At 36.4% G+C, this 21062-nt stretch overlaps 2 protein-coding genes across 2 annotated transcripts in view; one reads left to right on the top strand and one right to left on the bottom strand.

Annotated features, from left to right (window-relative positions):
• Positions 1-2839: 2839 nt before the first annotated feature.
• Positions 2840-20810, bottom strand: LOC139122981 (multiple inositol polyphosphate phosphatase 1-like). The gene is made up of 4 exons (XM_070688911.1): positions 20572-20810; positions 13641-14802; positions 10861-11089; positions 2840-9664 (listed from the first exon to the last, which is right to left on the bottom strand). Exons 2-4 carry the CDS (start codon positions 14425-14427, stop codon positions 9271-9273), a joined length of 1410 nt encoding a protein of 469 aa, XP_070545012.1. The 5' UTR covers positions 14428-14802; positions 20572-20810; the 3' UTR covers positions 2840-9270.
• LOC139122980 (bifunctional 3'-phosphoadenosine 5'-phosphosulfate synthase-like) overlaps positions 14972-21062 on the top strand; it is a 28666-nt gene continuing 22575 nt past the window's right edge. The window contains exon 1 of the mRNA XM_070688909.1: positions 14972-15174. Coding sequence (XP_070545010.1) covers positions 15139-15174 — 36 coding nt within the window. The 5' untranslated portion in view covers positions 14972-15138. The remainder of the gene's footprint in view (positions 15175-21062) is intronic.

The raw sequence follows: 21062 nt of genomic DNA, 5'->3' as shown, positions 1-21062 counted from the left end.
AAAAAACATACATACACATACATACATACATACATACATACATACATACATACATACATACATACATACATACATACATACATACATACATACATACATACATACATACATACATACATACATACTGCATGCGCATATGCATGCATCCATACATATACTAATTTATTTTTTAGTTTGCTGTTTGTTTTGCATTTATCAATTGTCTATTTTATATATTGTTTGTCCACGTGTATTAGTTTTTTGTTTTTATTTTATCATTTGTACGTTTTATCTTATTGCTTCTGAGGACCCTGAAACTAATACATACCACGAAGACATCAAGAATAATTTCCAACCACAAAACATCAACATTTGATTCAAACAGGTGTCTCTTGCACTTCTCACTTTGATTTAGTCAGTTGAACTTGGAGATTCACTTTCATCCACAAGTCTTCGATATCACACCCTTATATGGAAAAAAAATCAGTATTATTTTTAGCAGAGATCACTTTATTCAGTACAATGAGACCACCAGACTAGATTCGGTCATGGTCCCTTTGGTTTGATATAAACAACACGATTGGAACTAATTTGGGATAATTGGATGGTGAAGTGTCTTTATAATCTTCAAATGTTATCTCATCTGCTTTTCTTTCTACGTTACACACTTATTTTTATGAGCAATTTGTAATATTGAGACACTCAGCTATAAGGCAACTAAAACTTTTGAGAAATTTGAAAAATATGAAAATCCAAGTATCCCAAATTAGTTCCAATCGTAATACTTCACCCGGTCGGATGATAGCGCCCTCTGTCGACATACATGTGTAAATGTCAAGGCTGAGTTTTGCTCGTCTGTCATGTCTGAAATGACACCAGCTGTGACCCAGAGATTTTTCGGCATTTTTGCAACGTGTCATTTTGCCGGCTGTTGCCAGTGACGTCTAACAAACAGTTAAAGTGATATATGCTGGGGCAATCCATTACATCGCAGGGATGGAGAGGTCAAACCTACAGGAGCAATGTATAAATTTTCCACAAAATAAATCATAACACAATTTGTGAAAAAGCATGAACTTTTTAAAATTAACAGCCATTTTGTAATGAAACAATGGTCAGAATTTTTTCAAGAACACAAACATGTAATACAATCCATTCATTCCATCTGTGACATCATTGGATGGAGCTCACAGTAGCCTACAATAGAATGTATACATTACTGTCGCATCATTGTTTATGAGAAAGAGTAAATCTATCTACCAGTTACACTGCTCAAGGCTATAGCAGCTTCATGCTGTGAAGTACAAAATAATTAATTTGCCATTATGGATAATCTTCTGGAACAATCAGACTGGAACATATTGGGTTTTCATCTCCTCATGAAAACTCTGTTGAATCTGAAGTACATCTGCAAGAAATATTTCTTTTTAAGATCATGTTATCAATGTCAGAATCATTATGTTTTACACTTTTGCTCTCTCTTTGACCCAATATTCCTTTCAAAATGAGGACAGAGATATTGGGGTCACTAGACATAGTTTTGGAGTAGACTACAATAACTTTACTTTACTTTACTTTATTGCTCAACAACACACTCAAGGAGTGTGGTAAGGCAAAAATTACAAAACTCAAAGATGCGGACTTCAACAAACACTGGATGAAGCTGCTGCTGGGGGAGGAACACTGACCAGTATATGATGTCGAAAAGTGGTGGCCACTCACTGCGTTCATTTGATGGGAAAAATATATTTTTAATTTACAGGAAAATGAGATGACTGAAATCACAGCAATTTCAGGAACACTGACTGTACAATGGAAACCTAATTTTTTTCATCAACTTTCAACATGACCTTCAGAAAGTTCAAGTACAGCAACACCTTTTTATTAAATCTGTTTCAGAGATTAAGCATAGGGGGAAACTTGAAACTGTTCTCTTTCACAATAAAATGAAAGAAAACAGGATGATCACACCAAATTTCAAATAAATCATCATGATAACACTGAGAAAAACAATTTAGCAATATTTGATTGTCACAAAAAATGACTGAAACCTTTAAATTTTCCCAGAAAGTTTAACAAGTTGACAAAAGCTGTAATATTTGTCCTGAAAAAATTTGTCCTTGAGGTGCTATCCAGCATAATAGATATACAGAAAGTGACCTGCTGACAGTTTGAGGTCAAAGGTGACATCCACTTCATCCTTGATTTCTGAAGTTTCAATGTGTCAGATAATAATTTTGCTGTGTCATGATCTGCCTGCTCTGTGATGCATAGGCTCGTGATCACCATGGGGTTTGATATCACATTCACTTAATGGAGATACCCATTGATATGGCTGATTGCCTAGGTTTACAACAAATCTTAGGCTACAAGGCTATTCTATTTAAATTTTTCTCAGAAATGTTGTTCTTGATGGCTTTGCATTATCATAATGTTTTCTGTCTTGAAAAAATGCAGCTTTGTGACTATTGGTTTGCACTTCAATAGAACATTATCATGCTGTTGTAAGATTTTTTTAATACAGCACATAATGTGCCTAAATTATGTTTGAGGTGTTTTATTGGTGTTTAATGGCTGCAAATAAAACTGTTGATGACACATCAAAATCTAAAGTTCTACGAAAATAGGTCACACCATACATGTAATGTGTGAGAATCTATAATGATATATGCTTACAAAGAAAAACAGAGCATTAACATTGATGACATATCTCAAATTTCTGAAACAGAGAGGATTAAAATAGAATGCGCCTCGGGGACAGATATTTGGACGCTCAAACTTTTACAATACTTTTCTGATCTACCACTTGTGGGGGTTCATTTTAAAGCTCTTGGTGTAAGAAAACTTTTCACTAGCTTAGTTTTTTGAAATTCGAAAACTTTATTTTTCTCCATAGAGTTAACACAGGGATGGTGGCCATTTTGAATTTAAAATATTGGTAAATCTTGGGTTATTTGTTTCTGTAGTACCAAAATTTGCATGGTGACCCCTAATCTTTATTCTTGATTTTGAAAGAGAATGGTTTAAAGATTCCTTGAGGAAACTTTGAGCAAACGTTTAAGTCTTTCAATTTAAGGCGCATACTACCTTAACCCTTTGAGTGTCAACGCCAACTATTGTTGACTTTATAAAACTTTTTTCAGATCTAGACAATTTTTTTCAGATATTTCCCAAAATTTAGGTCAAACATTGTAGCCATTGACAGCTTATGTCCATTTGTTCCAAAATTATCAAAAAGTTACAGAAAAATTCATAACAATTGATAAAACGTTACACTGAAATTTTTGTGAGAAAAATTACAGCACTCAAAGGGTTAAAGCTCTGATTAAGTTGAATCATTCGACACTGTGCTGGCAGAATTATGCATCCATGCTTCATTATGATGGCAGACTGCAAAACAGACAGCTGAGTTCCTGTTGCTCTATTGGCATTCAAGAACCAAGCTGTGAATAACTGTCCACAAAGAAATAAAATGTTTACTACCCCATTGGAAGACAGTCAACAACCCTGATTGACCCTTTGCCACACTCCTCCTCCATCCCTGACCAGAGACAGTGGAGAAGCTCCAACCCATGTTTACTGGTCAGTGATACAATAAATTTCAGGATTATGCCATTATGTGACAGCGCAAAGGGGTGACCAGCTTGCCATGAAATCGTCCGTTCTTGTCGCTACCTATGGTAACACTGTCACACAAGTGTGAAACACTTCACTTCCCCTACTCAGTAATGTTACAAAGACTGCCAGCTATCCAATTTGGGACAAAACAAAATAAAATTTGATGAGTCTAGTAGCATAAAAAGGGATGTTTGAAGGTTAAGTGATCACCAACAGAACTTTATTTGCCAAGTGTGTTTACGACAGTGCTGCCGGAATAGAGGTGACATGAACTATCCTTTGCCCATATACAGCAACATGGGTTAAAAGTTCACCCATCAAGTCGGCCAAATCTTCTGAAAACAAAATGCTGCATCATCATGAACAATTCCAATTCAGCACGTTTACTCAGAGATAAATATTTGTACAAATAGTGCAAACAAGCACTTTATTGAGCCCGGTGTTTGGGCATGCTCATTTCCAGCACTGTCTCACTGGGAAACTCACAGACCCACGCACAGGCCTGGCACTTCACTTGAATACTCTCTTCAACTATCAAAATGAAATACATCTGTGATTGTTAAGTTTTACTCTGCTAGTCCAGACGGAACATGTAAAACATTTTGCAATATTTGCCACAAAAAGAGCGCACAAAGGTCATTGATGAAATGGCGATAAAAGTACAAAATATACAAAGTCATCGAAAAACTTGCATTTCAACATTAAAACACATGATGCTCACAGCAAAAGTTTGTTTTCAAATACAAGCAACAAATCATAGGATTTATTATAGCTATGCAAAAAAGATGATTCTTGTTTCTGAGCTGAATAATTTTCAAGAGTGGTACACTGAGGCATTCAGAATCTCTTGTACATTTTGTTACAGGTTTCCAGAACTTCCCATCTTTTTTTATTTTCAGAAATGAACATATTTGTTACCAAAGCAACACACCGTGAGAACGTTCAAAAATGAGCAGAAATATTCCTACCTGTTTGCAACTTCAAATTCATTTTTTCTACATCATCTGGAGCAGAGAGTCCCTATAAGCTAGAGTATTTTTTGTTATTATTGCTACCTGGTATTAAAATTTAAGCGGGTTCCCCCTGTCATATCAATGCAATCCTATTTCAGGATGACAGATATGGTACTTGGCTTCCCACATAATTTACATATCTTTCCAAACCATGGCAAAAAAAAATTAATGCTGCACAGATTCAAAAATCTTCTTGATGCTAGAAAATTTTTACATCATACAAGTCAAAATTAGAAAACAATTTAGTCATTAGAAAGTACCTTTGATACTGCCACAGAAAATAAACCCTGATAAAGCAAAGTCAAGGTCACTGTCATTGGAACTTTGTTGTTGCATTAGATACACACTTTGCTACACTGTGTCAACTGACACAGCAAAATAAGTAAAAATCTGTTACTGATTACATCATCGTACAGGGCCAGATTACATTAGAATGTACGAAATTAGAATTTAAGAAATTAAAATATGAATTTTTAATTCTCTACTTAAACAATGATCTCTATTTTCAACAGAAATTAAAATACATACACAAAAAGGCCTACTACTGAGTAGTAAAGTGTGTAGAGGATTGATATGCAAATGTTTAATTGGATATCAAAATGTTAATCATGCTGATTACAATTTCAAAAATTAATTAACACATTGTTGAAAAAAGTAATAGAGTCAATATTGCTGTCCCTTATCTTTTAGACCCTTTACAGAGTGTTATGCATTCTGTCAATAATGAAATACAATGTCTATCTTTATTGCTGTCCCTTATCTTTTAGACCATTTACAAAGTGTTATGCATTCTGGTCAATATTGAAATACTACATCTATCTTTTTTTCTAAAGATACATTACTCAGGTCAAAGTGAAATACCGTGTCTCTTGTCACCGTATACAGTGTTTTGGAAGGAATGAGACAAGGTATTTAAAAAACTGACGTGAGATAGATTTAGTTTAAGGTAGAATGTGCCTCAAAAGTGAGACTTAAACTTTTGCACAAACTTTCCTCATGGCATCTTTCAACCATTCTCTCAAAAAATCACACATATAGTTAGGGGTCAGCCTGCAAACTTTGGCATAGGAAAATAAATTACCTAAGATTTACTGACATTTGAAATTCAAAATGGCCGCCATCCCTGTGTTAACTCTATGGAGAAAATAAAATTTTGATTTCCAAAAAACTAAGAGGGTGACAAGTTTTCTTTCACCAAGATCTTTAAAATGAGCCTCCACAAATGGTAGATCAGAAAAGAATTGTATAAGTTCAAGAGTGTGAATATCTGTCCCCGAGGAACTCAAAAAGACAATTTATTGCATAGCACTGGATCTAAACACTATGCTCAGGATTGGCAAGACTGAAGAGCACTGGGTCCATGGTAAGTTGTGTAGTACGGTTAAAATTTCGTTATCCTAGGGGGTATGTTTGTATTTGTTTGCACCTTCAGACAGGCACTGATTTCTACCATAAGTACTGTATGGCCCCAACATTATTCAGCTGTGCTGTTGGATTTCAATGTATTGTCACTGGTGAGGGAACCATTTTTATCAAAGGTTTTCAAGCTTGTATTTCACAAATAAAGAAACAAGGGTAGTCTGCAAACTAAACTTTCTTTGAAATTTGAAATTATCGGTAAACGATACAATCCTCATCAGTCTTCAGAAATCCTGAGGGGGTCAGAACAGTTAACAAAACAAAATCAAATTTCAGCTGCGCATGTGTATGTATCACGTCTGATGCTCCTGAAAAACTGCAAAATCATGTTTCTGTGAACTCATTGACCTTTTTGACAGTCACTCACTCACCCTGGGACAGTTACTCAACCCTGGGTACGACCATTGATATACACTGACACAAAGCAGGGAGGTTAAACTTTTTTCACCTCCACATACAAAAGAACGAATGCTGCAAAATAAATAAAAACCAGGGCAGACTTCGACAGGGTTACTATTGCACTCTTTGTTGCCTTGCTAGCTGGCTGTGATTATGTGAGGTGAAAAAGATCAGTTACTGTGCTTGTGGTTTGATGCAACTACCATCAAAGACCATGGGACCCTGATGTACAATGTGCACCACGGTAAATCACACAGGTTGTCAAACCACAAAGCCCCATAAAAGCTAAACCATAGACAATAAATGGTCTGCAACTACAGGTAGACATGCATCCATGATATCTGACTGGCATCTTTCAGAATAAAGACCAGGAAATTTGTGACAATCAGTGTTTGACAAAGTAGATATGCAGAATGCCGTACTGCTTCTTTTTTCCATTCTTTTGAAGTCTCTAATGAAGTGCTAATGTCCCAAGCTGAGAAACACACAATCAAAGGTGAGGTACATGTCACTTGTGAGTGTGTGTGTGGCTGCTTAGCACAATGCCTTATCTGCTTTGATAAAGCACTGAGATCGTTGCCAGGTTTGTTGTCAACATGGAGGTAAGACGGAGCCTGCAGTAGTTGCAGAGTCTGGTTCATCACAGACAATAGCGCCACGTCTGTGATCTCAACAAATTCTATGAATGGAATCAGAACTGTGGTACAGCTGTATTGGTTGTATTTCAGAATATGCATCAAATTTGTAAAAATACCGTCAAGGACAGTGTGCTCACATTCGGTTTGAAATGGTCCATTCGAGAAATATTTAAACCAGGAAAAACAAGAATGTCAAAAGCAAATAAGGTCTCCAACTTAGGTACTGGAGGTCATCTTTAGGAACATGCATATCAACTTCTATAGCAATGAGACAAGCAGATCCTAAATACGTATTAAGCAAATGTCAACAACAAAAAATAGTCAGAGAAGGCTTGATAAAAAGAAAAGGTGGGAGTGGGTAAAAAAATGTACAAGGGATCTGGTAAAAAAGTAATGCTACCGTACCTCATCAATCTTCTAGACCCTACCCCTTCCTGAATATCAAATGTTCCATCCCTCGGTATTACATAACGCGAGATGACAGGAAATATATTTACAACCTTGGGGAGTTTTTAATTAATGCCATGAGTGTTATCATTCTAATGTAAACAGCACTTAAGTTAGTTACAGATAGTGAAATGCCTTCCACTGTGGGCGGTGATTACAACATCTGGAATTATCCTGGATCCAAATTTCTCATCAGTTCTTGTATGTCTTACAAAGAAAAGTTGCACAAATTGGTCCGCAATGAAAAAATTCACCTCAGCTTTGTTTTCTGGATCAAAATTTCCTACAAATTGATACCAAATATGACAAAATTATGTTCACAGCCTTCAAAACTGTCTCACAACATATCCCGGGTTGGTGTAGGTCATTTAAGGTCACAAACTGAGAAAATTACCTAAAATATATAAATTGTGGGGTTTCCCAACACTTTGAGCAAAAAATTTGTCTAATAACATCCCTGGGGACTTTATACCAAATTACAAAGCTATCAAACAAGTAATTTTGAGAACAAGTTTTCTTGACCAAAAATGACAATATTGTCTTAAAAATACAAATTTGTATATTTCAGGACAATTTCCACATATCTAACTATTGTCATCTCTGTACGTCTGTGTACCAAATATAAAAGCTGTCTGTCCAGGGGTTTTAAAAAGAAAACACTGTTTAAGATTTTTTGACCAAAAATGACAAAATTGCTCCAAAATAGTAATTTTCCAAATTTTGTCATAACTTCAACAAATTAGAAGAGTAACACCCTCACAAAGATCCAACTCAAATTTGAGAGCCATTGGGCTGGCGGTTTCAGAGAAGAAGATTTTTTTAAACTGAAAATGAGAAAAATCACCAAAAAATTCTGCAAAAATACAAAATTAAAAATATCTTCACAATATTCATAAAACTGTATGAGGTTCACCTAAGGTACTTGCACAAAAATTTTCAAAGCAATCAAAACAGCAGTTCTTGAGTTATTAATTCTTGACCATTTTCACATTTTGTAAGCTCATTTGCATAATTTTGGCAACGCAGACTTCATTTGAACAAAATCCCATATATAGCCCAGGATGCATCCACACACCAAATACCAAGCTGAAATGTGCAGCGGTTTGCGTGTTTTTGATGTTGACGGACATACTGTACGTACATACATACATACATACATACATACATACATACATACATACACACATACATACAGACGCCATCGACTTCAGCTTATACGATAAACTCACATTGATATAACCAAATGTGAGCTAAAAAATTACATTCTAAATGATGAACATTAAAAATAAAAACATCCAAAATAGTATTTGGTTTCTTTCTTGACAAAAGACATCATTAACATGCAGGCTTGAGTAGATTGATTCGCCACTGACTGCAAGAAAATGTGATATTTTTTTAACAACAAGCTCATTGTCATTTTGTAATTACAAAGGCAAAAGCCTGCTGCAATGATGTCAGCCATCTTGGTTCAGTATAATCATTTTTTGACCTACATGGTTAAACACCTCCCTGGTAGCCAGCTGGCTGTTATCAATAAAATTAAGTTGGCTGGCTATTTCCTTAAAAGTTGCATACCTATTGACAATACCTGGACTTTGGTGGCATTTTTTTCCTAAATTCAATTCGATAAAAAAGGGTACTTGGCATGATGCCAAAAGATAAAGATATTTCCGTTTACTATAATTTCATGAAAATCAGCAAGTAGACAAATAAATTTTATACCATCAAATTTAAAAACAATTACTGGTGAGTTACTACTACAGCTCCTCTTTGAGTTTTTGAGTTTTGTGTTCATATCCACACAATTTTTCAAAGTCACAATCATTCAGCCATTTTGAATAACATTCTTTAACGGTTGTGTACTGACAAAGAGATGACTGACAGCAGGGTAAAGTCACCGGTGTTTCCTGGACAAAAACTTCAACCATGAAGTCATCAGCATCGGTCTCGTCCTTGTCACATTCATAGACGACAATGGCCACGTTGGACGCAAACGGGGCTAGCTTGCTGCCGCGGAATAGTCTATTTCTGCTGGTGTCAAAGTTATCCGCCCGAAGTTTGACTGTGTCGTTGAACAATCCCAGAATGCTGATGAGAGGGAATATCGTCTCGGCGTGACCAAACCAGAAAGATCCAACCAAGTGATCATCACTGGAAAATTGAATATGCACATAGTTAACTATTACCATAGATTATTTTAGTATGAATAAATCATGAATGGCTACAGAAAAACGTCTCCTCCATTTTATCAAGGTTCTATATCCTACCTAAGCTATTTCTCTAACATTCAAATTGTAGTACATCACATAGACCCTTGAGGGTCTACGTACCTCAATATTTCATTTTTTTCATGTTTAAAAAAGATATGTGAATGGTTTGGCAACCCTGGTAACATTTCTTCCATTATAACATTTTTGCAATGACACACCTAGGGGCCAAAGCAAAGTAACTGGAGCACCACAGCAAATACTCTGTATACTTTTTTTTATTTCTTCCTGATAAAACATAGGAATGATATGTGAAGAGTATGGTGGAACACTGATATTATAATTCTACTACTGAGTACTCCATGCTGCATCAATGATTCCTGTCAGTTTGTTCTCAGGTGTGAGTCTTTTCAATGTAAATAAATCATTCACATCTGCTTTCAAACACAAATATTTATCTCGTCAATGGCTAGCTTTTGGCAGCTTTTGCCAATTTACAGTGTAAATAGTAGTGAGGTGTTGATGGGTTTTATTAGGGAAAAAACAATAGACTAATCTGTTGGTTAGATAATTTCTCAACACATAAGATAGGCAAGACAATAGTATGACAATTCCAGGTGTAGATTTGCAACAGTGAAAATCTCTGTCAGATTCAAGTTTCTGAAAAAAAAGTTCTGTGGACATGGATAATATCCTTCAGTAAATTTTGTGATTGGTCAAAGAGGGTACACGACTCTGTCTGGGCAGGAAACATTCTAGTTTGAATACCAGCCGACCATCCATGAAAGCAGTGGAAGGGAACATAATGCACTGCTACATCAACATATCTGTGATTTGATCTCATCTGTACAGGTAGTCATATTGGATTGAGTGTGCACCAGCTTGTTATAACATGTGTATTTTGCTTTGCCAGTACAGTTCCTGTCTCAGTCAAATCAATCACATTACTCAATACATACATTCAGAAAGATTACAATTTTCTGTCACAAGGAACATCAAAATCCATGGGCTGAAAAAGGCAGTAAATTTTTACACAAAGGGGAATATGTAAAAATCACTTGGGAAAAATCAATGTGCCTTAAAGAGTGAAAAAATTAATTTGATACACTGTACATACAAATTTTTCAACAGTTCACTAACCGCTTAATCCCACTGACGGCTTGTTCCATTATCGCAAAGAGCTCTTGCAGCAGACGGCAACAGATGTGATAGTTCAACTCATACCCATATCCTTTCCTCCAGTAATGTTTGAGATCAGCCAAGTATTCAAGCACCTGTAGGTCGCTTGTTGTCAAGGCATCGCACCAGTGGGATTTCCCCAAAATGGCCAGCTCATAAGCACACACACTGAATACGGCCTTTGCATGATCTGGAACGTTCAATGAATGGCATTGTACCGTGATTAGGATATATAAATAATATCTATATCAAAACAATCAGTCTACATTAATTTTAATGAATTAAGAATTTATGGGTTTTGATTCAAGGAAGTAGATACTACTATGAAGAGAAAACTTATATATCCCCATTTAGGCGTAGTTCACCATTATAAATCATTGCTAAGACATTTTCATAATAAGAAAAGCAAACTGAGCTTAGCCAAAAATCTGACCAAATAAAAAACCCATGAAGTCCTGTAAAAAAAAAAGCGAAATGTTTCACTCCATTCTAATTTCTGTGTTAAGATTAGCGAATTGTTTGAACACAACTTTGGCACTTAAAACACAAATTAAATACACTGTCAATTTGGACACCCAAGTTCACCAGGTACATCAGCAAATCCTGGTTTGACTCTACATTTTTCACAATTTATTTGTAAGAAATGATCAATTATGAATCAATAATTGTGACATGTAAGCAGCTGACGTGTTTATTTTTTTTATAATTCAATGAATCCAAAATGATCTTAAATTCATTTTCATTAGAAGGAACAGTCTGAGTTTTTGAGTAGTGTTTGAAAACCAGAGTTTTAACAATTTTACTTGCTTTCTCCCTCCAGTCTGGGACCTTATCTGAGTTACTGTATAAGCTACACTTCACTAAAGCCTAGGTTTCAGTGGAAACATTGTGTATAAACCAAGGAGAAGTCAAAGCCTATCTCTTCTCCTCTATGTTGACAATTTTGACAAAAAGGCTCAATTGTTCAACATAATTATTTGGCTTAAAATTTTCCCATTTGAGTCCCAGCAAATCCTATGATATGCACATATTAGCAAACGAATACTACAATGTTAATAATCATAATGATTGCATTGTACCCTGGAAACGGTAAATTAAAAAATAATTATTACTTTCAAGAAAATCCTACATAAGTACATTACTGTTGACATATGTATCAACTTTTGTATTTTGTTTAAGTGCAAAAAAATACATGAAAATCCCTAAGTCAGGGCACATTCATAGAATTATCAGTCCACAGTTATCACTGCGCCCACAAAACCTAATTCCCTTTTTGTTGTTCAATGCACAGATGGATATTGACACCATTATTTTTAATTCCTGAAGGTCATAATTTCCCCATCATTTTTACATTGGTTTTTTGAAACAACTCATGAGAATGATTTTCAGTTTTGGTTTGTGTACACCTTCAGGATTCTGCCATGGAACCTGAGAAATGTTATTTTCTCTAGAGTCTATGAATCTGCTTGAATGTAACTTTAACCAGAACACCAATGCGTGATGATGTGATACCTTTGATTGTTGGTTGCTAAATGAACATTGACACTATGACAGCCTGAAGCACCCTTTTGTACTTGTTGTCCCTTTTAATACTTTTGAAAAAACTGGATAGAATCATGGAGGTTTCTTTCTACTGCCACAATGCAATATACCAGTACATTGTAGACTCTATGACAAGTTCAAAGGTCAAAGCACCAATGCATTGTGGACCAAGGAATATACCAAGCTTCATCTTAGGGGCTTCTCTATATTTTTTTCACAATTGTGGTTTTATTTATACAGGATGTAACTTTAACAGTCTCTCTAAAGAGTATACACAAAAGTAGCAGAGCTTGGCAATCATATTTTCTATGTAGACCATAGTTACCAGAATGGATTTTCGGAGTAATACTAGTATACAGAAAACCCTCTGATGTGGAGCTTCAAAAGAGCCATGAATACATTCAGTATAAAATTTTGTTAAGTTGACCAATATCTTGAGATAGTATGGACACAGCGTTAGGAACGGATTATTGGAGGGAATGTGAACTTACACACGCACACAGTGATTATGATTTTAAAGAAAACAGTTTTCTCTGCTTTATCTGAGAAAACAACTTTTCAAAAGTCCATACAACTGAAATATCAGCTACAGCTCTATGAAAATTTACTATGAACCTAAAAAAGACAGTATACACTGTTGAGAATCTAATAATATAATTGATATATCTGTACACTCATAACATTGAGGTTTTTACTTTAATTCCAAGCTCAAACTACTATCTTAGCAACCTGTGGGACTAAACTTTGACATTTGCGGAGAAATGACAAATTTACATATGAAAGAACTCCGACTAAAATGCCAGGGTGATACACTTGGTGGATTCATGGTGGATTCCATCACAGACCCTTACTGCAGGGTAGGGGCCATGATCCAGCTGGTAATACAAGAATGTACTGACAGTAACATTTGGTGTGATGGTTGTAAATTTTTGAGCAGTGCTTTTACAGTCAATATTTCTTACGTAGAGAAAAATAAGGGACTGCTTAATTTGACCAAATATGTCACCCTGGCATCAGTTTGAATTCTTAATTTCCTATGCAAATTTGTCATATGCAAATTTGACATTTCTGTTTTCTTTTTAAAATCGGCATACAAACTACATTTGCAACTACAGACTGCACTAACTGCACAATATGTGTAAAAAACATCCCTACCATAGTGGAAGCGAAAAAACATGCTTAAATCTTATGAATAATACCTTTATTGAATGAGATGTCTTCTGGAATACCTAGTCTCTTGATAAGCCCCTCCACAACAGAATGTACTTCATTGCCATCACCAAACTTTGACACTTCAGCTAGTGCCGTTTTGTTTTTCTCAATTGTCAGGATGAACTTTTCACAATTGTCAAAAAATCTTGCGAGGACGTCTGTATCCGAATTTAAAATGTCAAGCTTAACACTAGCTCTCTCTTCTTTACTTCCCATCACCTTTTGCAAGCCTTCAATGAACATTTCAGCACTTTCTATAGTTCTTGACAGATCAGAACTAGTAAACTTGAGACGGCCGTTTGCAGAGTGTGTCCTGCTGATGAGTCTTGGAAAATACCATGCATATCTTTGACCAAGATCCTGCATTTCTTTGCGACCAGTTTCTGCTAATATTTTCGGCTCTGTGTCTGAAAACTTATTTATCCACGATTTTAGTTTGTAATATTTCTTGTTTGTAATATATTCTTGAACGCCCTGAAGCTTGTGCAAAATTTTAAAGTCGTTTTGACTTGGGTATCTCGTCCCATGCCTGAAAACTGCATTGACTTGCAAAGGGCGACAGGTTGGACTTCTCGATTCGATCAAGCTCTTCGTGTGTATGAAATTCTTGTCCATTTCCTCCCAGCCACCAAACGATGCAGAGTATGTTGTCTTGGTTGAGAACAAAACACGAACTACATCTTGCTGAGGAGGCTGTGACGAAGATGCAGAAAGTAACACTAAAAACAAAGTGATGAGACTGTGAGCCATTTTGTACGGGTACATGTCAGCCATAAATGTTAGGCTACCGATTCAACCAATCCAATGTCTTCTGAAGGTTCACTTTTATTCGAAACTTCAACACGTAGATGCAATACATGTAGCCATCATGCATCATGGAACCTCAAATGAGGAACTTGCTGAGACATCACATATGATACACATATACATGTTCTTCACTTTCTCCAAATATTTCTTTTCAGCTTACTGTCACATGAACCACATAACTTAGGTCCCATAACTTACAGCCATTCGCCAATCACCTGTACGGAGACAGTGACCCAGCGCAGCGTGTATATTGTCCTTTTTATCATCATCTTCGAACACATGCGTGAGGAACAGCCGGTCCACTTCCGGGGATTTTCGAAGCATAACGCCCTCTGTGGTGTACTGGTTTTTACATGAAAACAAAATTTAAGTGGATTAAAATTAAAGAAATTTTAAGGGAAATATTTAAAAATGAATTTGCACCATTGAACACAATTTTGGTGACATTTCATCGAAAAACGATGAGAATAGCTTCGGAAAAAAATGAGTGGAATATGTACTTCCGGGTCACGTGTCAAATTGTGCGTGCTCGCCGCCGAGAGCAGTTATCGTCACTCACTCGCACTACAGCCAAGCTCGCAGCCGGTAGAGAAGACAGACGATCTGGCGTAGCATATCGTCGCTGGACCAGCCTAACCCATCATCTATCCTATCATTTCCACAAAGTTAAAACTGACGATGTCTGGAGACATTACAAAGGGACCCATCGGAAATGTAAGTGTACACATCTTAACATCGGCCGATATTTTACTCAACATGCTCAAGTGGAAAACCGTGTTTGATAAGCTGTTTACGCGTTGGCGAATAGTTTGTGGAGGACAGCTTGCCACAACGTCAGCAAAATGACTAAGTTGTAGTCAGCCGGTGTACGTTCCGATCGTTTCCTTTTCTTTTTTGACAAAAGACAGTTCAGCAGTTCATAATAGCCCTTTTGATGTAATTTTATGGGGTTTTTATTTAATGCTGTGATGGTATCTGTGACACGTAGCGTAGCCATTCAATTACTCGGCCCAAAGTACTGTGAAGTGGACACGTTGCGCGTTGCTGGTAATAATGTGACACCCAAGTTCAAACAATCGCTTATGTGAACGCCACGTTCATGGTTATTACATACGTATCCTACACCAACAACATTGCCAGGCCAGATAACTTACGTATCATACCGTTGACGGTGTATATGAGGAAAGTTTTTGGCATATGCTGTACCTCTATTTTGCTACCATACCACGGGTTTGTACACCGGCGATTGTTTATTTAACCGATTGTCATGATGCGATAGCGCTGTATTTCGATCAGTAGAGCGAAATTTGCATTTTACTTGCGACCACCATCCTAAAACACCGAGTTCCGAAGTGTGACATGGTAGTATCGCACAGGACTCGGAAGCCATTTAAAAAGTTATTTCAAATCTACCCGCGAGTCAACACCGGGTTGAGTACAGCCCGTGACGTTTCTGAACTTTGGACAAAGGGGACGCCTCGTTGCTAGATTTGGGTCAGCGCGAGGATGAACTCAGGACTTTAAAAATGTGCCCCAGTAAAGTGTTAGCAAGTCGGTGCTGGTCAAGATATATACCCACGCTGTTTTGCAAGAAGTCCTCAAAACGAAGTAAAATGGTTATACATGACCAACGCTCTGATTTGTGGAAATATGCATAATGAGAAAGGACTGATATCGTTCTTGTGATTAATCCTAATCCCTAATAACAGTGTACATACAGATTGATACAAATCCTGTCATGTGATTAAAAGGTGATAATTGAAAAATATCTGATAGAATGCTTTTGGTATCCATTGCTGCATATTCACACATTAAAATTGTTGAACGGGCATTGAGGAAAGTTTCCAAGAAGCTGATGGAAATTTCCCCTGGTAATGAAAAACGACTCGTACAATAAAGCTATTTCAAGTCATGAACATACCACAGAAGCCAACATACATTAAATAAATTTATAATTCAGTGTCTAGATTTGAACTTGCCATCTTTCAACATTCAACTTGATAGAATTTATTCATTGCTGTTATGTACGGCTTGACAAAGAAAGCAACACAAGAACTTGTCAAAATGTAAAACGAATTATTATTCTGTAGACTGTCAGTAATTGTTAGCAGCCTGAACTCCTCTAAGGTCACTGACTATATATGTTATAGATTTACAGATGTGGTGAAAACTTAGTATGATATTTGGTGTTTTAGCTAGCATTTGGGAAGATAGGTAAATTGTGTGGGAACCACAGCATGGTACCATTTCTGTTGTCCTTCAATAATTGTATATGTATTGATATGTTCGGGGAACCCGTGGTTTTCCATTTACTGGCGTCACCATAAACACTGTTGGAATCTCCTTGGTGCATTTCTAATTTATTCTTCCTGTTGTACACTAAATTTGCGTTGATATTTTTATGTCTGCTGATTCATGCCAACTGCAAGAATTCCTACATATAATTAATCTTCCAATAGAGCCAGAATACTTATCTGTACTCTTTAAATCTTCAAATTTTACTAAATTAAACTCTTTTTTAGTCTGTTTTTACATCCATAATTAAACTAAGATGTCAGTAAATTTGTGTTTGTGGTTATTATAAGCTTCAGTGAGTTTGTTATTTTGCTAAATCATGCCGACTCTCAGTAAGGTCGATCACCTACAAAAGTACAGGTACATGAGGAATGTTTGTTCTAATTAAGTGGCTGGACACCAACCCCTCATACTCTGGATAATGTTCAACCTTGTTGGATAATAGTATGGTCTAATTACATTGCTCAGTGTTGACATTCGTCTTATCGACCAGCATTTGTAACTTTTTCAGTCCGGGTCAGCTCCAAAATTGGAGACGCTATACCATAATATTTACCCCCTCTCATTAGCCAATCAGCGGCCAGCGCACCATCAGTAAAAATTGTATTTCCTGGCAACCTCCACATGCGTCCTTCGTTACGTACGCCATACTGTGTCGAACTCCCGCGCCGTATTCTGTCATAATGTCGAACAGTTGTGTGGCCACTCTGTCAAAACACAATTTCAAAATCGCGTACCAGTTTTATTCTGGCTAAGACAACCAAACCCCATATATCGCTGTGATTCCTAGACTCTGGCTTGAAGTCCTGCGAAATATAAATCGTGTACCTACACAGATCGTTCAGAATACCCCATTTGTATCGGAGATGGCAGTGATATAAATTCTACCGTATGGGGAACAGTTGTGTGGCCACTCTGTCCACACATTTTCAAAATCGCGTACCATTTTTAGTCTGCGTTTGACAACTACAAAACAGGTATCGTTTTAAAGCTCTGACATTGCTCTTCTTTCTTGCAAAATGTTATACGCGTACCTACACAAATAACCTTTATAAGAGTATTTCTAATAGAGATGACGAACATCCACAAAATGATTCTCGGTACTTGAGCGAAATCGATCAACTGGGGGTAGAAATGAATCGTCAATATTTCGAATATTTGTTCACTAATCGGACTCCTTGTTGGACATGACCTTCTGCAGAACATGTGGATTATGTTGACTGTCGAAATTCGTCGAAATTCACAAGACAGGGGCTTAATAAGCGGCCCAAAACTGCCGATCACACTTGGTGGGTAATTTGTGACCCAGCGTGACCTGTACTTTATTAATGATGTAATCTGGTCGATGATTGGCTGAATGCCGGAATATATTATCATAATGAGTCTCCAATTTTGGAGCTGACCCGGACTGTTTTTAGCTCACTTTAGAATGTCAGAATGAATTGTATGTTAGACAGGTGGTTATTTTAATATCTACACAAATAGCTTTGATTAATACGTAATAATTATCATTTCATGGTGTCAGGCGGTACATACACCTATCGCCTGTGAGGGAACTCACACATCTTACAATAATCATTCAGTTTGTTTTGTCATGGAGGTGATAATATTCTTCTAATACCTCAATCAATGACGTTTTGATGTATTTTGGTTCACTACAACCCAGTAGAAAATTAGATGGTACCTCTCTATTTGTTAGAAACAGAGAGATGCAGCAAGCTTGGAATCTGGTATCAATTTCCAATTTTTTTTTAAGATAATATTTTTTGTAAAATTAAATCGATGGAAATATCAAATTGACAAGTGGAAATTGCAAAATTTTCAGTCTAATACAGTGTCTGTAATTGGCAGGTAGCTTCTGAGCAACTAATGTTTGAGCTTGAAAAATCTGTATCAAGTCATAGGAAATTCTAGTTAGATAGTAATGGTGAATAAGTAAAAGGTTTTTGACAAAATAATTATCTTAGGTAGTGGTGGTAGTAGTATTGTATCTTTCAAATTTAACATCAACTTAAGTTCTTGATGGGGGTGGGGGCCTACAATGGTGTTACTGAACTGTGACACGATACTGTCTACAAGGCATTTGCATGATTTCCAAAATTTCAACCTACTTTCAGATAAAGGCTTACATACACTATCCAAATTATGAAAACATGAGACATCTCTGCTGCAAGTAATGTACTAAGCACGTGTGTAGTTGTAACGGTATTACATGTGCAATGCTTTGACGTGGGAAATTCCACATGTCGTGAAATCATGAATATACAATGAGCCTGCTTTCAGGACCACGTGAATGAAGGTCAGAGGTCAGGGTGGAATTTTTCCTTTAAATCTTCCGAACACATGAATGAGTGCTACCAGTGTTAAGTAGATAGTCTTCTAAAGGGAAGATTCTATTCAGCGGCATGGGGGTCTCTGGCTAACTTTGAGGGTTCTCAACGCAGAAAATATTCCCATACTTCATAATGAAGTTCAACACCAGTGTCATTCACTATCACTTGCTTGCTATTTTTTCAGCAACTGAAATAAATTTTTAAGTACATATTATAATTAAAACCTTCATTAACATGTAGTCATTGTAACTTGTGCATAAATTTGATTCATTCTAAATTTTGCTGTTGGCATACAAATTTGGTATTTTTGCGTCTGGTTTACAAGTTTGCCTGGTTGTCAAGCCATGTGATCTGAGAATTCAATGGATTAAGGTGTGTTCCTACCTGCATTGTTGTCTGAATACCAAAGGGACGACAATGATATCTTTGTTATTTGTTATGTAATAATGCGTAATGGTGAATTAAACAGATCAAAGATTGAATTGTCTTCTGGGTTTGAATAAAGGCGGTGGAAACTCTGAATTCTTTTACACTGCAACTGAAGACCAGCAGGCAAAACTGATGGCATGGGCACGCAAGTGTCTACCAGCATTTATTTCATTACATTGTGATAGGCCTAGTAGTTTTGATGAATTAAATTGTCCGGCAATCACCTGAATAAAAGGGGAAGAATTATTTCATATTGCCAGCAGGCTGAAAGTTTGAAGAACGTGTATATGTAGTTTGCCGTAATTGTAGTAAAGCATCAGGCAATTTTCAAATTTTGAAAGTTTTCCAATTTTTCAACATTTTTTTTAATGTTATTGTAGTCTGGATCATTGCGTCTTTAAATATATAGAAACATAAACTACATGTATTTTTGTTGATTTTGAGATAATTAGTAGACTTGAAAAGTAGCGCTTACTGTAATGACAATAAATAATATCAACAAATGTGGCTTCAGGAGCTTGGTTTTGATTTTGGAATTTGATTATTGTGATGGTTGAACATAATGTCGCGATTCTGCTATGTGGCACTATTTACAGTGACGTCACTATTTTTTATCTGCTGTGATGTCATACCACCATGTAACAGCTGTGGTGTGGTGCCACATATCAGTCGATCCAAAAATGCATTTTGATGCGTGAGAAGTGAAAGTTGACCCTCAACAACTCTACCCACCTTTTAACACACTAAGAGATCTTATCTCTCAAAGATTAGAAATTTTCTTTACATCACCACTGTAAGAACATATATTTACTCCCATACTGAATCAGTCCTTCACATTATCATAGAGGGTGACCTGGTCTGTTTATTCCAATCAACTATATATTAATATTTATAACACTGAAGTAGTATGAACAGTTTTTGACACACTACTGACTTGGACATTTTCTTCAATTAAGATAGTTTTCACTGTTGGAACTGAGTTTCAGGAGTTGAGAAATCTTGAAGTTCAGTTGTCCTTCAAAGTGATATCATGCCACCATTCAATGAAGCCTACCTTTTGGTGTGAATTGTTTTTCCACCGAGTTCTGATGAATATTATTTTTTGTTCCTTTTCTGATTATGAAATATTAAATTGCGTTTAGCCTTTGCAGGTTCTTCTCTACCAATCCCATGTATAATAGCTCCCTCTGTGGTCAGATTTGTGTCTGTTACCCAGACAGCTCTAATGACTGGAAGGGCTTGAAAATGTTTGCATAACACATTAGCAACTGTTGATATTGTTTACTCCTGTCTGCCACAGTATTCCATTAATGCTCCTCCTATAGTATCATAAAGAAGGGCAGAAAAAAAGATTACCAAAGACCTTTTTTCATCGATCAGACCAAACCTATTCATCACCTCTACCATACATAATACTATACAGCACAGGTTCTCTTGTACTAGGCCTAGATCAACTGCTCATCAATGATAGCTCCCTCAGTGGCCATGATTACGTTTTCTCATTGTTTCAAATACAGGACTAGTATGGAAGCCTCAAGGAAAAGC

The sequence above is a fragment of the Ptychodera flava genome, chromosome 22 (genome assembly GCF_041260155.1).
Source record: "Ptychodera flava strain L36383 chromosome 22, AS_Pfla_20210202, whole genome shotgun sequence".
NCBI lineage: Eukaryota > Metazoa > Hemichordata > Enteropneusta > Ptychoderidae > Ptychodera > Ptychodera flava.
The sequence above is the reverse complement of the archived record's forward strand: the minus strand, read 5'-3'. Positions and strand labels throughout refer to the sequence as shown.